Raw genomic sequence first — 17,071 nt, forward strand, 5'->3', positions numbered from 1 at the left:
CAGCTGATCCATGCCCAGGCAGCAGATGTCCAACAGCAGCTCCATCAGCCACTTCCTCCTCCTGCCATTCCCAGGCACACAGCAGCTGCAGCTCCTGCACTTCTGCCTCTTCCTGGCCACCTACCTGGCTGCCCTCCTGGGCAACAGCCTCATCATCACCACCATCGCCTGGCACCACCACCTGCACACCCCCATGTACTTCTTCCTCCTCAACCTCGCCCTCCTTGACCTAGGCACCATCTCCACCACCGTGCCCAAGTCCCTGGCCAATTCCCTGAGGCACTCCAGGGCCATCTCCTACACAGGCTGTGCTGCTCAGGTCTTCTTCTTGATCTTCCTGATCGCAGCAGAGTTCTCCCTCCTCACAATCATGGCCTACGACCGCTATGTTGCCATCTGCAGACCCCTGCATTATGGCACCCTCCTGGGCAGCAGAGCTTGTGCCCACATGGCAGCAGCTGCCTGGGCCTCTGCAGCTCTCTATGCTCTGCTGCACACAGCCAATACCCTCTCCCTGCCCCTCTGCCAGGGCAATGTTGTGGCCCAGTTCTTCTGTGAGCTCCCACAGCTCCTCAAGCTCTCCTGCTCCACAGCCTCTCTCAGGGAAGTTTGGCTGCTGGTGCCCAGTGCCTGTTTGCTGCTTGGCTGCTTTGTGTTCATTGTGGTGTCCTATGTGCAGATCTTCAGGGCAGTGCTGAGGATGCCCTCTCAGCAGGGACGCCACAAAGCCTTTGCCACCTGCCTCCCTCACCTGACTGTGCTCTCCCTCTTCATCACCACTGGCATCTTTGCCTACCTGAAGCCCCCTTCCAGCTCTTCCCCATCCCTGGACCTGGCAGTGGCAGTTCTGTACTCAGTGGTGCCCCCAGCAGTGAACCCTCTCATCTACAGCCTGAGGAACCAGGAGCTGAAGGCTGCCCTGAGCAAACTGCTCCCTGGGTGGCTGCAGAAGCAGTAAACTCTTTGTCTCCTGCTGCAGATGTTGCAGGCTGTGCTGCCTGCTACTGATGCTTGCCGGCAGGGTCACGGTAAACAAGCCCACAGAGCAGTATGGCTTGGGCCAGCCATGAGGGTCTGCAGAATGACTCACTATGAATTATGCTGAATCTATTTATTGATCATAGCAGCCTGAATTTATACACCCAGCCAGTGGAGCACAGGCCTACACATTGGCATAACCAGTCAGGGACGACCCACCACATCTGCATACATCCACACCTGGTTATCCTCGTTAGCCAAGGTCCATTGTCCGCCCCTTCTAAGGTAAGGTGCCCAGCTGCATGTGAGAGCCCAGGGCTGTTATTGAAAGGGTCTGCCTGTTTTCTCTTTCTCCTCACATCCTTTCCCATGTCTCTCCACCTACACCTGCACCCCACAACTCTTCTGCATTCTGCATTCCCACATCTCCCCTTTCTGTTTCTTCTTAAAGATGGAGGTAGTGTTTCTCATCCAGGCTGCAGGGCCCTGTGCAACAGAAATGCCAAACACAGCACCTCTAAAACACTGCTAACAAAGGCAGCTGCTCCTCATCTCGTCCCATGCGTAGGTTCCTCTGCACTCCAATAACAGAGGGTCGAGCTGGCAACTCTACTTGTGCCATTGCCTACTCATTAAATAGCTTTGCTGGAAGCTTGTGAAGCAGGAGCCTAAATCATTAAGTGTGATCAAAAGCTTAACCATATCTCAGTACACATTCCAATACACAGCCATCTGAGCAAAAGCCTTTGCTCACCACCAGGAAAACAGACTGACCATACAGGCTGACATCCATCAAACCAAAAACCCAGGCACATTTGCCCTCTTTTTCCCTTTTTTTTTTTTTGGTTTTGGTTTGGTTTGGTTTTTGTGTGTGCTTTGTGAGTGCCATGGTGTGGAAGCAGGTGCAACGTGTAATATCTGAGCAGATAACTTGCCACAGGCCAGTGCCACAGAAAGCTAGTGCCTAAGCTGGCATGAAACTGGATCCAAAAGTCTTTGCCATAGGAACCTTGCCAAAATCACAACCATGTTAGCTCTCTGTGTTGTGTTGTGTTTTGTTTCCACATGATTCTTACCCTTAAAAGAGAAATCCTGAAAGGAAAAATTATCTTACAATAGACCTATAATAACTCTATAATCCTTAAGTATAGTAATGCTAAAAACTGATAAAGGAAAAAATTTTGAACCCTGGAATCGATTCCAAACACAGGAAAAATAAGAAACCCAAAGAAAAAAATGGAAAAATAATTTGTTACCCTGTGCAGAGCTGTCAGAAAAAGAGAAAAAAAAATGATAAAGTGCTACAGGCCTGGCATGGGGAAAGAAAACAAACCTTTAGGGCAGTCAAACCCAAAAGGGAATAAAAATGTTAATCTATCAGATTTACTCTGGTAAACTTAGAATTCTTATGCCAATATACTACTACAATTAACAGGCACTGAACATCTTACCCAGTGACCTCTAAGATCAGTACAGTCAGAAGGACAAAAACATCACCAAGATGCACAGCAGTGACACACAGTCACCAAGGTACCAAATGTGAATCCGTCACTGTAAGGACCAAGCCTTCTCCACTGAGAAAGTGCAGGGAGACAGGGGGGGTGTAGGTGAGCTGTGCACATGCTCGCACCAGGGGAGGGAGGCAGGGGGGCCTCTGAGTCCCACAAGGAAGGAGGAGGGAAAGGGGGGAAGAGTGAATGCACCCCAAGGAGCCGGTGCTGGGACCCAGTGCCAGCCTGTGAGCCCACAGGGTTGGGGAAAGGTGGGGGGTGAGTGCTCTGCTCTGGCAGGTGCAGGGGGAGGAAGGAGGGGGTGTGAGCCTGAAACCGACAACTGAGAGCCAGCCCTGATCTCCCAAACTCCACGATGGAGTCCGAGACCAAGGTCGGGGAGGGGGGGTGTCATGGAGGGCCTGTAGGCCTGAAAAGAGGCTTACTTATGCCTTGGACTGCCTGGACATGTTTTTCTGCCAGGACCCCTGGTTGTGAACAGGTTGTGTAAGCCCCACACACCCAGCTCGTGTCTGCCTGGGGTAAGCCCATGCGATCCCCAGCATTTGGGAAGGTCAGGCAAGCAGCTTCTGCCTATTATAGTAAGGTTTGGCTGACTGCCAACCTGATTGGTCACTCTGGGTGGCCAAAGGAGCCATTAATCTAGGCCCACAGTCATAAACAGGGGTGCATAGGTAAACAAAGTGCTCTCTGACCCTCACTTGCAGCTCAGCCACTGAGGCACTCGGACTCCATTGCAGAGCTCAGATCCTCAGACCCCCATGCTCCATTGTGCAGCTCCTATGCTCAGAGGCTTCAGACCCTCATGCTCTGACCCACTCGCAGCTCACCTGCCTGTGTGCCTTTCTTGCAGAGCTGACTTAAGCCTGCAAATATATATATATATATATATATATATATATATATATATATATGAGGAGCCTATAGTCTTCTAAGCCACCTGTGCACATCTGCACACCACTGATGTTATCAGGACCAGATCCTGCATTGCCTTTATCTATGGAGTTCAGCCTCCGGCAGCCACACAACCTGCATGCTGCTGCCTATCATTGTCTGGTAAGCGCCACTGTCACTGAGATAACCAGGAGCAGACCTCTGATTGTCTGCACACACACAGCTGTTAGCCATGTGAGAACCGTGCCAGAGACAGCACAAGATCCTCCTCTGTACCTGAGATCCTGCCTGCTAGACTCCCTGGACAGAGCATCCAGAAGAAAGCCAGCAGCACCAAGGCAGAGATTGCAATCCTTCGCCAGGAGAATCAATTCACAGACTGACATTTCCCCTCAAGCTGGGAAAGATTCATCCTTTCCCCTCAAGCCAGGAGGATTCCAGCCTCAAAAGTCCACGAGCAGAGATACCCAATGAACTTTGACACTGGCACAGGCTGTGAAGTAGCCCCGGAGGGTGATTATTGATTAATAAGAGTTGTGAGTAAAGCTTTAATGCCTCTGTAATATCTGTTTGCCTCTGCCACGGAGCAGAATCAGTTTCCAGCCCACTCTGCTGGGCAAATAGGATAGAGACACCCAAAAGGGCATTAAGCCACGGGGAAAGCTCCTCTCTCTGTTCATAGTTGGAGTGTTTGCTGGTTGTTGATAAGTTCCTGTACATATTTCATCCTGGAATGTTTTCATAACCATATAAAGGATCCTCTAATATTAACATACAGTGGTTGGGGGTGGCAGAGTCCAGAACATTGAGTTTAATAAATATCTATTTTCACAGAATATTATCTCACCCCAATTAATTTCTCCCCTCTGCCAAATCCGGCCTAGGTGCTGAGAATCCACCTCCATGACACCTTCCAAGGACAAACCAAGCCTTGTCCCACTACAAACTGGATTATTTGATCTCCTGCCAGCATAGACCTGGCAGCATCTCAGTCAAAACTGAGCCCCTTTAACCTCTCCCAGTACAGGCAGGACAAGCTCTGGTATGGACTGAATCCACTCTTCCCCTCCCAGTACACACTGGACCCCATCCCAGTGCACATTGGTCCTCTGGTTCCATGGCAGTACTGCTTCAGTCTCATCCCAGTACAAACTTCACCCCTGATGCCCAGCACATACTGGATGCCTTTAAGCCCTCTCAGTACAGGCTGGGCCCTGTCACAGTAGAAACTGCATACCCTGACCCCCTCCCAGCACAGACTGGGCAATGTACCAGGTCCAGCCTGGGTGCCTTTAAACTCTCCCAGTGCAGTCTGGGCAAGTCACATTACAAACTGGATCCTCTGATCCCATTCCACTACAGACTCGATCCCATCTCTGTCCAAACTGGATCCCATTAAAGTCTCCAAGGACAGACTTGGCCTTGTCCCAGTTTCATTTGTTCCCCTAATGCCTTCCCAGCACAGACTGGGCTGCAATCCAATACAAACTGGATCCCCTTGGCCCTCCCAGGACTGCCTGGATTCCTCCAAATGCACAATGGATTCTCTGACCCCTCCCAGTACACCCTGAACTCACTCCCAGTAAAACCTGCACCCCTCAGCACCATCCCACTTCACTCTGGACCTTTTCCAGCACAAATCAGATCTGCTGATCCCCTCCTGGCCCACACTGGGCCATGAGCCAGTGCAAACTGCTTTGCTTTTCCCCCTCCCAGTTTGGATTTGGCTCCACCACTGCTAACTGCTATGGTAGCCCAGTCCAGGACAGAATGGGCTCACTCCCAGTACAGACAGCATCACTTGGCTCTGCCTAATAGAGCTGCTGACAGCTGCCAGTAAAATCTGATCCCATGGCCTCTCCCAGTGCAGACTGATCCCCTCCCAGTACAATCTGAACATCCTAATCCTGTCCTGGTACAGACTGGGCCTTGTCCTAGTGCCAGGTGCAGCCTCTGATCTCTTCCCACTAGATACTGGCACTTGCCCCAGTCCAAACTAGATCCAACTGCCTCCCTCCAGGACAGACTGAGTCCCTTCCCAGTACAACCTGCATTGATTTAGGCCCTCTCAGCACAGCCTGGCCTCTCTCCCAGTGCAAACTGGATCCTCAGACACCTTCCCCATACACACTTGGCTCCATCCCATTACACACTGGATGCCCTGATCCCCACCCAGTACTCCTTAGGCCTTTCACACTCTCTCTAGCCAGTGTCCCAGATCCCTTCTCCTACCCCCCTGCTTGTTCCCTCACTGTTAGGAAGGGGTTAGTTGAGTCTGAGTTTGGGGTGAAATGCAGTGAGGCCAATGCAAAGGTTATTAAAGAATTCATTGATACATACAAAGAGAATTCCCCAAACTTATTTACAACTCTGCACACAAGTGCTTGGGTGTGGTTAGCAGAACTGCCTTACAGAATGTCTCTGCACAATGGAACTTTGAGAAGGGTTTAGAGATGGCTTTGGTAGAGAAGTCTTTTGGCTTCATTCACCACTAGTGAGCTCAACCAAATTCTTTCAGCACCTTGACCAAAGGGAATTCAGAACACTCCTGGTCCTCACTCTTAATGTCTGGGGTCCAAAGCATACCCAGGAAAACACACAATAGAAGTGCTGTGGTGAATTCCAGGTGGGCTGTGGTGTGGCTGGGCTGCTGCATCAAGATCAGGACACGCTGCCTGAGGAGACTTTACGGACATGGGCAGAGTCCCTCCGTGGCTTCTCAGAAGCTCATCGGACGTTCAGCCGCCTGGGCAGAGGAGGATCCAGGCTGGAGGCTGAGGTGGCCTGTTTGGTGCACCAGGGCTCAGCGACACTCTCTGGGCTGGCACTGCAGGCTGAGGTGGAGGTTGAAAATCGCAGGCAGACCAAGTGGTTACCATGCAAAGTGTCACACAGCAGCAGCAAAACAGCAGCAGACAGAAGCGGGGAGAGGCAGGCAGGGGAGCGACCGAGCATGCAAGCTCCTTATCTACCTGCTTACCCCTTCTGTGGAGCAATGGCCGAGGCCAATGGTCTCTTTGGCCACGATATCACCCAATCACCTCTTGGCAGTCACCCAACTGTACCCAGAGAAGGAGGAACCCATCAGCTGCTCTCCTCTAGAAGTGGCAAGGCGCAGACGCCTGGCACACGACAGGGGCGTGGCTCTTATGGAACCCCTCTCATGTGACCAGACTGAACCAGACTGGGTTGTTTTGGGTTTCTTTTGTGCTGTTTTCCCACCTCTGGCTGCAATGCAGACAGGCAGATAAACATGTCCAGACAAGCCAGGATATGCTCACGCCTATTTTGTGACCTTTGGGACTCTCCACCACATTCACTCAAGCCCCTGCTCTAACCCAAACGAGCTGAGCCCATCCCTCAGCTCACCCCTGAATGCTGAGTTCCTGCCAAAAACCTCTCTGCCACTGCCACCATTGCCCATCCTGGCCTCATCCTTTATCTCTGGCACTAACTCCTTGACCTTAATCCCAGCACTCAGCCCAAGCCCTGTCACTCAGAGTTGGCCCCCAGCTGAGCACTGCCAAGCACCCTCAGCAGGACAACAAAGCCTCTTCTCAGCCTTGCCCTGAGACCCACACCTCAAAGGCAGCTCTGAGCCCGCAGCCCTTTCCTGGGCACTTCAGCCCAAACCTTCTTCCTGTGCTTTGATCCCTCACCTGTACCTTCTCCCACATGTGACTGACTCTGCTTGACCCCTGGCACAGGGCAGGGGCTCTGAGGTGCCAGAGCAGCCACATGGCCTTGATAGAAGAACAGGACCTGTGGCTGAGCAGCTGATGGACACCGTGAGGAGATGGGTGGCAATGCCATGGGGAGCTGAGCTGTGCCTCATCATCTCAGGGCCAGCAGCAGGCACAAGGCTGTGCAGGGCTGGGAGGTCACTGCTGCCTCAGGAGCTGAGAGGGCAGCAGCAGGAAGAGGGCAGCAAAGGGACTGGGAGGTCACTTCTTGCTGCAGCAGCTGAAGGGCAGCCCTGACTCCTGCCTGGGCTCTGTGCTGCTGGGCTGCCAGCTGCCAGTGTGCCCAGCAGGCAGCAGAGGGCCTGTGCTGTGCAAGGCACTGTGTGAGTCCCTGTCCCTGAGCAGCTGGTGGCCCCTGCAGGAAGGTAGTGGAGTTGCCGTCCCTGGGGGCAGGGGGGTTGAAGCAAAGTCTGGATGGGGCACTTAGTGCCATGGTCTGGTTGCTTGTCTGGGGCTGGGTGCTAGATTGGACTGGATGATCTTGGAGGTCTCTTCCAACCTGGTTGATTCTATGCTTCTATTCCATTCTAAGAGGCTTGGGGCTGGGTTGTCACCTCCTTGCCTCCTGAGTGTCTGAGGGGACAGCAACAGGGACAGGGCTTGGAAGCCCATGGAGATATTTCTGCTGCCTGCTCAGCTGCCAGCCACAAGGAGGCTGCTGGCTTGGGCCAGCATTGTAACATCACTGATGGCTGAGAAGCTCCTGGGCAGCAGGAGGCACATGGCTGTGGGGTCAGGGCCCTGAAATTGCAACCCCTTTGTGTTCTTGGCCAGCAGCAGGCACAGGGCTGGGATGGACACTGTGACATCCCTTGTGGCAGCCAAGCTGAGTGGCAGCAGCAGGGAGGGGCCTTGGGTGTTGGTTTGGAGCTGGAGGTTCTGCTCTGTGCTGTCTCCAGTCAAAAGGCACTGCAGGCTCTGGCAGGGACCATTGCCAATGCCCTGGGATGCAGCAAAGCCTGCAGGCAGTGCAGAAGGCCAGGAGCAGCTGAGCTGTGGCAGCAGGAGTGTGGCCACCCAGGCACAGGGCTTGTCCTCCCCTGCTCTCAGCACTGGAGTGGCCACAGCTGCATTTGTGATGTCTGCTGTGTGGTGCCTTGGTCTGGAGGCAGAAGGAGGAACTGGAGAGGAACCAGAGAAGATCTGCCAGGATGGGCTCTGGAGGCTCTCTCTAGGAGCTGCAGGCTCAGGGAGTGCTGTGCTCTGCTCGCTGTCAGGGTGAGAGCTGGCTGGGGAAGCGAGATGGGAGCCTGAAGGGTAAGAGGTGCAGGCCTGGGGCAGCACAAGACAGGCTGCAGTGGGCATGGCCGAGGTCTCTAGCCAGGCTGAAAGGCCCAAGAGGATTGAAGTCTTTGTGCCTTTGGCTCTGGCAGTTGCTTCTGCTCCCATGGCTGGGGAAATGAAACGTTGATTTGAGGCTCTCAGCATCTGCCTTGGCAAGGCCTGAGGGTCAGGGCTTGGCCTTTCTGCTTCACAAACCAAGCCCAGGCTTTTCTGGCCTGCACTTTGCCTTTGCCTCCCTGAACTCATGGCCTCCAAGGAGCTGCTCTAACAAGTCCCTGGGGAGGTTTCTCAGCAACAACCCTCAATAGGGACCATCTAATCTTCAAGGTTCTTTGAGATTTTCTTCTGCTTTAGACTTCTTGAGAGGTCTCTTCAGTCTCCTGGCAGATCCCCAAGTTCATGCAATGAGCCCAAGTGTCCTCAGCAACTGTTTTTCTCTCTGCAGTTATCTACAAGCTGTCAAAACACAGCAAACACAGCTCAGTGCTCATGGCAAAGGGAAGTATTTGATTATCTCTCAGATGAGAGGAGAGTGAGAGCAGCACCCAGCAAGTGAGAATGCTGCAGGCTGGCTGCTCAGGAGGTCTGGCCTGGCAGGAGAATCTGTCCCTTGAGAGCTGACACTGAATGAACAACTTCACTGCCCACCCTCCCAACCTCCCCCATGCCCTCACAGCCCACCGGGGGCTTCCCTCCCTGCTCCTTGCATCAGACTTCTGCACTACTCTCTGCAGCTGGAGCTCACAGCTTCATGGTGTCCCACAGCCTTCTCTACAGAGTCACATCATCTCTCTGGGATGTCAAAAACCCTCTCAGTGATGTCTCACATTCTCTTCTATGATGTCAAAAAGCCACCTTGACTATGTCTGTTGTCGCGGAGGGGTATTCTGCCACCAACGCCGATTGTGGCAGAGGGGAGAAATCAATTGGGGTGAGATAATGTTCTATAAAATAGATAGTTATTAACTCAATGTTCTGAACTCTGCCACCCCCAACCACTGTATGTTAATATTAAAATGTTCTTTCACGTTATGAAAACATTCTGGGATAAATATCTGCAGTGACTTGACTGTAATTAAGGGTATGTGTTGGGAACTGGCTGAAGGAGAGGGGACACCAGTCCCTAGAAGCTTGTACAATCAAGCCTTTGATGTAAAGTCTGAGTGTATTGAAATGCAGTAAGCCGCAGTAGTGTATGTGATGAAGCTCAAATGGCAATTTGTCCTTGAGCTGTGTGATAGACAACCTTCTGTGGGGCTGTGTCCCAGAGAGAAAGGGAAGTTAGCTTCAGCAGAATCCACAAGTAGAAGACCCGTGCAAATTCCAGTCTCTAGATGCTCCAATGGCTAAATGGCAGCACTGGAAGGCATTCTGGGTTCGCACTAACCTGTACAACCTATGCACCGACTATAACAGCCTGATGCTGGCAATACACTAACTCATATTGAGTCGTCTCTTGACTTGCCCATTCCTGCCTCCGCAGGCATGCACTATGTTTGTGCAGCCCTCACGCAGTGCAAAAGCAGAACAGGGAGCGTGTCGTGGAATGCAGTTTAGGGGAATTTATGGGGAAGAACATGCGAGGCTGGTTTGTAAAGATTATAATTATTATTGCTATAATACGAAAAATCTCCTTCCCTAAACTTATCTAAACTATCCCACGTAAATTCTTTGATCCACGGTCACAGGTAAATTGCAGAAAATGGCAAATGAGAGTCTGTGATTTTAAGAGAGTTCTTTGAGTCTTGATAAGTTGCTCAGTCTTTAAATAAAAGTTCGTTGGTTACTCACTGTTCAAAGCAGTTCAGCAGAGTTTCGAAGTGTTTATGAAGTTCAGGGTGTTGTCTGATCTCTCCGCAGGATTGGGCCCAGGCAAGCCTTGGCTTCAGAGGATCGGGCATCTGCTGGTCTCGTGCCAAGCAGGCCAAGCAGGCAGTGTGTCCTTCAGCAGAGTTGAGAAGGTGCAGAAGCAGATAGGAGCGAGAGAGCTAGGGCTAGAGCGCTAGAAGGCTAGAGTGCTAGAGTGCGGTGCTCCGACTAAGGCAAAATGCCCCATTTTATAGTCTTTGAAAGGGGTGTGCTTAGCCAGTTTCAGGCGACTTTACGTTATTTTTACAGATTGGTACAAAATTATAATCAATTCACATAATTGGACAATTCTTACCATAAACAACCTGTAAGACCACCCAGAGATCAGCCCCCTGGCAGATGGTCAGCATACATGGGAACCAAGGTCCCCCAAAACCAAAACAAAGCCAATGTTTACCTTTTACCCTTCCTAGGGAGGAATCTTCTCATGGGTACTGTAGCTCATGCAGGCAGATAGGAATATTGTTTTGGTTTTGCAATGGTTTGGCTTTCAATGTGAGACACTGTAGCATGTACAACAGAGGCCTGCTAAAGGGCCTTGCTACCTTCCATGAAAGAGCGACTGTGTGTTCTAGAATGGCTGTTTGCACCTATGCAGCCATGGGAAACAGTAGAAACACAGGTTGAGACGATGGCTCAACTGATTAAAAAGGGTAGAGGGTGGTTACTGGACATTGCCAGAACAGAACCTGGTACCATAAGACTTCAAATCAAACCAGAGGACCGAGAATGGTTCTTGCAATAGTCAGAGGAGCTGCAGAGCAGTCTTCTGAACTTCTAAGGGCACATTTCTGTGCAAGCATTAAAGTCTGACACGCTTCGATGGATGGGTCAGCAGAGCTGGATAGCTAAGCCAAAACAGTCCTTTGCTCCTGTGCAGAACGCGGTCACTGCCTTTACAGATACAGGAAGGAATTCACACAAGGCCACAGTAGTATGGCAGTTAAAGACAGAATGGCAGGAACAGTGCAGAAGTCTGATGCAAGGAGCAGTGAGGGAAGCGCCAGGTGGGCAGTGAGAGGCATGGGGAAGTTGGGAGGGTAGACAGTGAAGTTGTCCATTCAATGTCAGCCCTCAAGGGACAGCTTCTCCTGCCAGGCCAGACCTCCTGAGCAGCCAGCCTGCAGCATTCTCACTTGCTGGGTGCTGCTCTCACTCTCCTCTCATCTGAGAGATAATCAAATACTTCCCTTTGCCATGAGCACTGAGCTGTGTTTGCTGTGTTTTGACAGCTTGTAGATAACTGCAGAGAGAAAACAGTTGCTGAGGACACTTGGGGCTCATTGCATGAACTTGAGGATCTGCCAGGAGACTGAAGAGACCTCTCAAGGAGTCTAAAGCAGAAGAAAATCTCAAAGAACCTTGAATCTTTCATTAGCCCCACTGAGGGTTGTTCCTGAGAAAACCTCCCCAGGGACTTGTTAGAGCAGCTCCTTGGAGGCCATGAGTGCAGGGAGGCAAAGGCAAAGTGCAGGCCAGAAAAGCCTGGGCTTGGTTTGTGAAGCAGAAAGGCCAAGCTCTGACCCTCAGGCCTTGCCAAGGCAGATGCTGAGAGCCTTAAATCAATGTTTCATTTCCCCAGCCATGGGAGCAGAAGCAACTGCCAGAGCCAAGGGCACAAAGACCTCAATCCTCTTGGGCCTTTCAGCCTGGCTAGAGACCTCGGCCATGCCTGCTGTAGGCTGTGATACATTGTCCCATGCCTGCACCTCTTACCCTTCAGGCTCCCATCTCGCTTCCCCAGCCAGCTCTCACCCTGACAGTTCCACTCCTGTCTTCATCCAAAGTTTCTCTCATGATCAACATGTGTGAATCTGCAGAGATGTGACACACAGCAGTGTCTCACACAGGCCTCCTGCAAGAGACCTGAAGGACCAGCAGAGCAGGTTCTGGTCTGTGCCTGTGCTCACTGCACACCCTGGGGAAGCTACTCCAGGGTGATGATCCTGGACTAGCCCTCACAACAGCCATTTCCAGCAGTGGCCTCTCACCATAGCTTAGAGAGGTCCTTTGGCCCCACCATGGGAGGAGGTGAGATCAGTAGGTCAGCAGTGGCTGTTTGCAGTGTGCAGATGAGATGTGAGCTTGGAGATCAGGAAGGTGAGGTGAGGTGACCCTGAGTGAGCACAAACACCATCAGCTATTGCTGGGGGTGCCAAGGCACTGGAGGTTCAAGGATCCTCCCAGCCTCTGGCAGTGGTAGCAGGAGGCCAGAGAGACTCTGCCTGCTGCAGGGCAGGGCCTGTGTGAGTGATGGGGAAAGACTCTGTTTCTGAGCATCCCACAGTGTGTAAGGAGGCCACGAGACAAGCTCAGCTGTGGACACCTGACAGGGCCCTGACATTTCTCTGTGACTGCAGAACAAACCCCACAGCTCCACTGGGGTTCATCTCAGTGCCTTGGACATGCTGACTGCAAATGTTCCTGCTGCTCATGGCACCTTTCTGGATGTGCCCTGCAGTGTGCTCAGAGTAATCAGAGAGGTTCTGGGCTCCTTGCAAAGGGCTTCTTCGAGAAGGCCAAGAAGGAGAAAGGAACAAAGTACAGGCTGCTGCCCCTCACCTCACTCCCTGGGAAGGTCAAACCCTCCTGCAGCCATTTGTAGGTCCTTGCAGGTCAAGAGAGAGATTGCCAAAGTTGCATGGGCAGGGACAAGAAGGGAATGTTCTGTCTCTGGGCCTCAGCTAGATTTTTGACATGGTCTCCAGTAGTGTCTTTAGAGCCAGGGCAGTGATAGCTGAAGGAATGGATGAGGTGGAGGGTGGGAAGCTGCCTGGTGGATCAAGCCCAGAGTCACAAAATGTATCTGTGGTAGGTGCAAGCTGCCAACCCCACTCCAGGGCAGAGGCCTGGCAGAGCTTGAGCCAGGCTTGCTTTTTTATCCCAGTGCTACCCATATATATAGAGAAAAACCAAGAAAAAACATCCCATGATATCCCTATATAAAAAATCCCATAATTGTCATATTACAAACTCTTAGCCTTGACTATATTATTTTAGCAACTTAAAGGTCTAAGAAATGAAGGAAACAGGAGAAAAAGCAAAGAAAATTCAAGAAGTGTGGTACCACAGCAGAGTCAGAACCAGAACAGAGGGGAAAATAAGATCCTCCTAGAAATTCTCATACAATTAGTAATCATTGAACATCCTGTCCAGTAAACTCATAACCTCTACAGTACAATCAAAAGGATAGAAGCAGCACTAAGATTGACGCCAATACTCATATAGGTAGCAAGATACAAAAATACGAGGCTGTCACTTTAAGAAGCAAGCCGCCAGGCTCCTCGCCAGGGGAGGGAGGGGTATAGGTGGGACGTGCTGACCACATGCTAGGGGAGGGAGGCAGGGGAGGGCCTCCCGGTCCAGCAGAGCCAACACCGGGAGGAGGCGGGGGAAGGTGGGGGGGCTGCTCCACCAATCTCCAACTCTGTAAGTGGGAGGGGAATCGGCTCCACTGAGCTCTGTAGGCTGGGGGGGGAGCTCTGCCAGTGGTGAGACTCCAAAAATGAGGGGGGCAGGTGGGGGCAACTCACACTCCCAGACGACTCGCTGCTTGAGCCACTCTCCCAATCTCTATCTCCCAGAGTCTGCACTGTTCTCCAACTCTGGGTCTCTTTGGTAATTTTCTTTTCCTGTGGATGCAATCGGTGGGGGCACAGGAGGCCTCACATCCGGATGGCGAGCTGGACCATCAGGGTCCTCAGCAGAGTGCCTGAGTGGGTTATTAGCGGCACCCAGCAAGTCAGTTCATACGCAAGGCTGTAGTAGTTCTAAGAAAGAGTTTAAACTGAAAAGCTTGTTGCTTCTGATGGCCACCATTGCTCTGAAAGCAAGGGGGGGGAGGGGAGGGGCTGCTGCCTTATGGCAACAGTTGCTTCCGGAAGGCCCTGTCTCTATGGCGATTACAAGTTCCAGAAGGCACCCATCTGTATGGTCACGCCCGTCCTCACGACAACTGTCCCCCGCGTTTAATAGTCCTATTTTGTAGAAATTGCTGGATCCAATGGCCTGTCCCTGATCTAGTACCAAGTTGCCCGAGAAAAAAAAGGAATAAAAGTGGTTTTCCCCACCAGGGGGTGCTCTAGCGTCCAATCCCTCCCATCTCTGCCAGCTCCTTACCGCATGGAGGTGAAGTAATGTTTCAGCCCCTTATCAGGGCCTCAACAGTCTAACGGCCAGGCCTAGGGCTTAGTCGATCGCAGCCTGGAGACCACTCGATGGTCCGGGATGCAGGCCTCAACGCATGGCCGTGCAGCGATACGGTGGTTCAGTTAGCCTGTTCAAGCGCCATTTGTTGCAGTCAGGAGGCTGGTGAGAGGCGACATCGGGGTACTGATGAGTTGACTCAGCAGCTTCTATGCAGCAGTACAATTTATTAGGGTAGTGCAGCTTCTTAAATAGTACTCAGAGAAGGTGTGTACAATCAGCCTGGGGCTGGCACAAGTGGACAGTACAGATTGGCCCAGAGCCATGTGCAAGGTGTAGATAGGTTACCCTGTGTCAATAACAACCTGCAGTGTCCACCCCAGGGGGCTGGCAGGTCCAGGCCCCTGTAGCTCTGTCTGCCCCAGGGAGGTGGCAGGCCCAGCCCCCTGCAGATGTGCATGGGTTGCTCATTGTAGCTTCCAGCTCAAGGACGTCTCCCAGCATGAGTTCTCATGTTTACCAGCTCACATCCTGCTGCAGGAGAATTCTCCCACACACCCCCACCAGTATATACCTCTTTCCATGTGAGGGCCTGAGCAGACCCACATAGTCAATCTGCTATGTGTTCCATAGTGTTTTATCTTCCCTGATGTGTTGAGCTGGGGCTAGGTTAGGGTGATTGGCTTTGAGCCTAATTCTGCACTGTGGACAGGCTGAGATGATTGCTTCACAAGCTGCTATAGAAATTGGCCATCCTCTAGACCTACACTCGTAATAGAGGTCTGAATTTCCTGAATGGCCTCTTTTAATATGCAACCTTTCAGCTAGTCGCCACCCATCATCTTTTCCATCATTAACCATATTTATCTTTGCCAGGTAATCCACCTGCTCATTCCAGGTTCACAAAGTATCACAGTATCACCAAGGTTGGAAGAGACCTCACAGATCATCAAGTCCAACCCTTTACCACAGTGCCCAAGGCTAGACCATGGCACCAAGTGCCACGTCCAACCTTGCCTTGAACAGCCCCAGGGACGACGACTCCACCACCTCCCCGGGCAGCCCATTCCAGTGCCCAATGACTCTCTCAGTGAAGAACTTTCTCCTCACCTCCAGCCTAAATTTCCCCTGGCACAGCCTGAGGCTGTGTCCTCTTGTTCTGGAGCTGGCCACCTGAGAGAAGAGAGCAACCTCCCCCTGGCCACAACCACCCTTCAGGTAGTTGTAGACAGCAATAAGATCACCCCTGAGCCTCCTCTTCTCCAGGCTAAACAACCCCAGCTCCCTCAGCCTCTCCTCGTAGGGCTTGTGCTCGAGGCCTCTCACCAGCCTCGTCGCCCTTCTCTGGACACGCTCGAGCATCTCAATGTCCCTCCTAAACTGGGGGGCCCAGAACTGAACGCAGTACTCGAGGTGTGGTCTGACCAGTGCAGAGTACAGGGGCAGAATGACCTCCCTGCTCCTGCTGACCACACCATTCCTGATGCAGGCCAGGATGCCACTGGCTCTCTTGGCCACCTGGGCACACTGCTGGCTCATGTTCAGGCGGGTATCAATCAGTACCCCCAGATCCCTCTCTCTCTGGCTGCTCTCCAGCCACTCCAACCCCAGCCTGTATCTTTGCATGGGGTTGTTGTGGCCAAAGTGCAGCACCCTGCACTTGGAGCTATTGAATGCAATCCCATTGGCCTCTGCCCACCTGTCCAGGTGGTCAAGGTCCCACTGCAGAGCCCTTCTGCCCTCCCAGTCACATCTGCCCCCAGCTTAGTGTCATCTGCAAACTTGCTGATGACTGACTCCATGCCCTCATCCAGATCATCTATGAAGATGTTAAAGAGGATGGGGCCCAGCACCGATCCCTGAGGGACACCACTAGTGACTGGCCGCCAGCTGGATGTGGCACCATTCACCACCACTCTCTGGGTCCGGCCCTCCAGCCAGTTCCTAACCCAGGTTGCTGCAGGGGTTTGCTTTTTGGAGTGCCCTTTTACCCAGCCCACTTTGAGTGGTCTAGATCGGTTTATCTCAAACAGCCTCTGCCAGTCAGTAGCCCTCCACATTTCTACATTTGAAACCTTCCACTGATTTGCCTCCCACTGGCAGACCCACTCGGTGGCACTTTTGAACATGGAGTAGGAATCAGTGTAGATGGTCTCTGCTCCATGCTCTGCTGCCAGCATGAGAGCAGGTAGTTCTCCCACTTGTGCACTGCCATCACCCTCCTTGGTGATAGTTTGGCCTGTGCCAATCTCCAAGGCCACAGCTTTGTAACGCCACTTGGACCCCACCCTCTGGGAGGATGCACCTGTAAACCACACTCCTGCTTTGTCAGAGTCTGTGGTCATTTCAGGAGCTACCTGAATAGGAGAAGGCTTGTAAGGCTGGCCAAGCAGTGCTTTGTCAAGGTTTATGGGCTGTTGCAGTTTGGATACCTTTGTAGGCCCTTCTCTTAATGGCAAGAGCTGTGAGATTCCCTCTAAGTAGGCATACCACTTTCTTATGGTAGCCTTCTGGGCAATCCCTTCTGGGGGAGGGGATCCTTTGAGGATCACTCTCAACAGAGGGAAAGGGCCTTGCACTACGATGTCTTGTGTAGTGTGGAGATTCTCTGCCTCCTTCACAGCTTGAGTTAGGGAAAGGAGTCCC

General features: G+C 52.1%; 2 protein-coding genes across 2 annotated transcripts in view; both read left to right on the forward strand.

The window, feature by feature from the left end:
* LOC135174134 (gastrula zinc finger protein XlCGF17.1-like) overlaps positions 1–17,071 on the forward strand; it is an 872,006-nt gene that overhangs the window by 584,277 nt on the left and 270,658 nt on the right. The window lies entirely within an intron of this gene.
* On the forward strand, positions 26–958 carry LOC135174150 (olfactory receptor 14A16-like). The gene has a single exon (XM_064141390.1). It carries the CDS (start codon positions 26–28, stop codon positions 956–958), a length of 933 nt encoding a protein of 310 aa, XP_063997460.1.

The sequence above is a fragment of the Pogoniulus pusillus genome, unplaced genomic scaffold, assembly GCF_015220805.1.
Source record: "Pogoniulus pusillus isolate bPogPus1 unplaced genomic scaffold, bPogPus1.pri scaffold_47_arrow_ctg1, whole genome shotgun sequence".
In the NCBI taxonomy this organism is placed as follows: domain Eukaryota; kingdom Metazoa; phylum Chordata; class Aves; order Piciformes; family Lybiidae; genus Pogoniulus; species Pogoniulus pusillus.

Bases quoted from the DNA above. Each gene is read 5' to 3' on its own strand.
- LOC135174150 (XM_064141390.1), top strand. From the start codon at position 26: ATGTCCAACAGCAGCTCCATCAGCCACTTCCTCCTCCTGCCATTCCCA.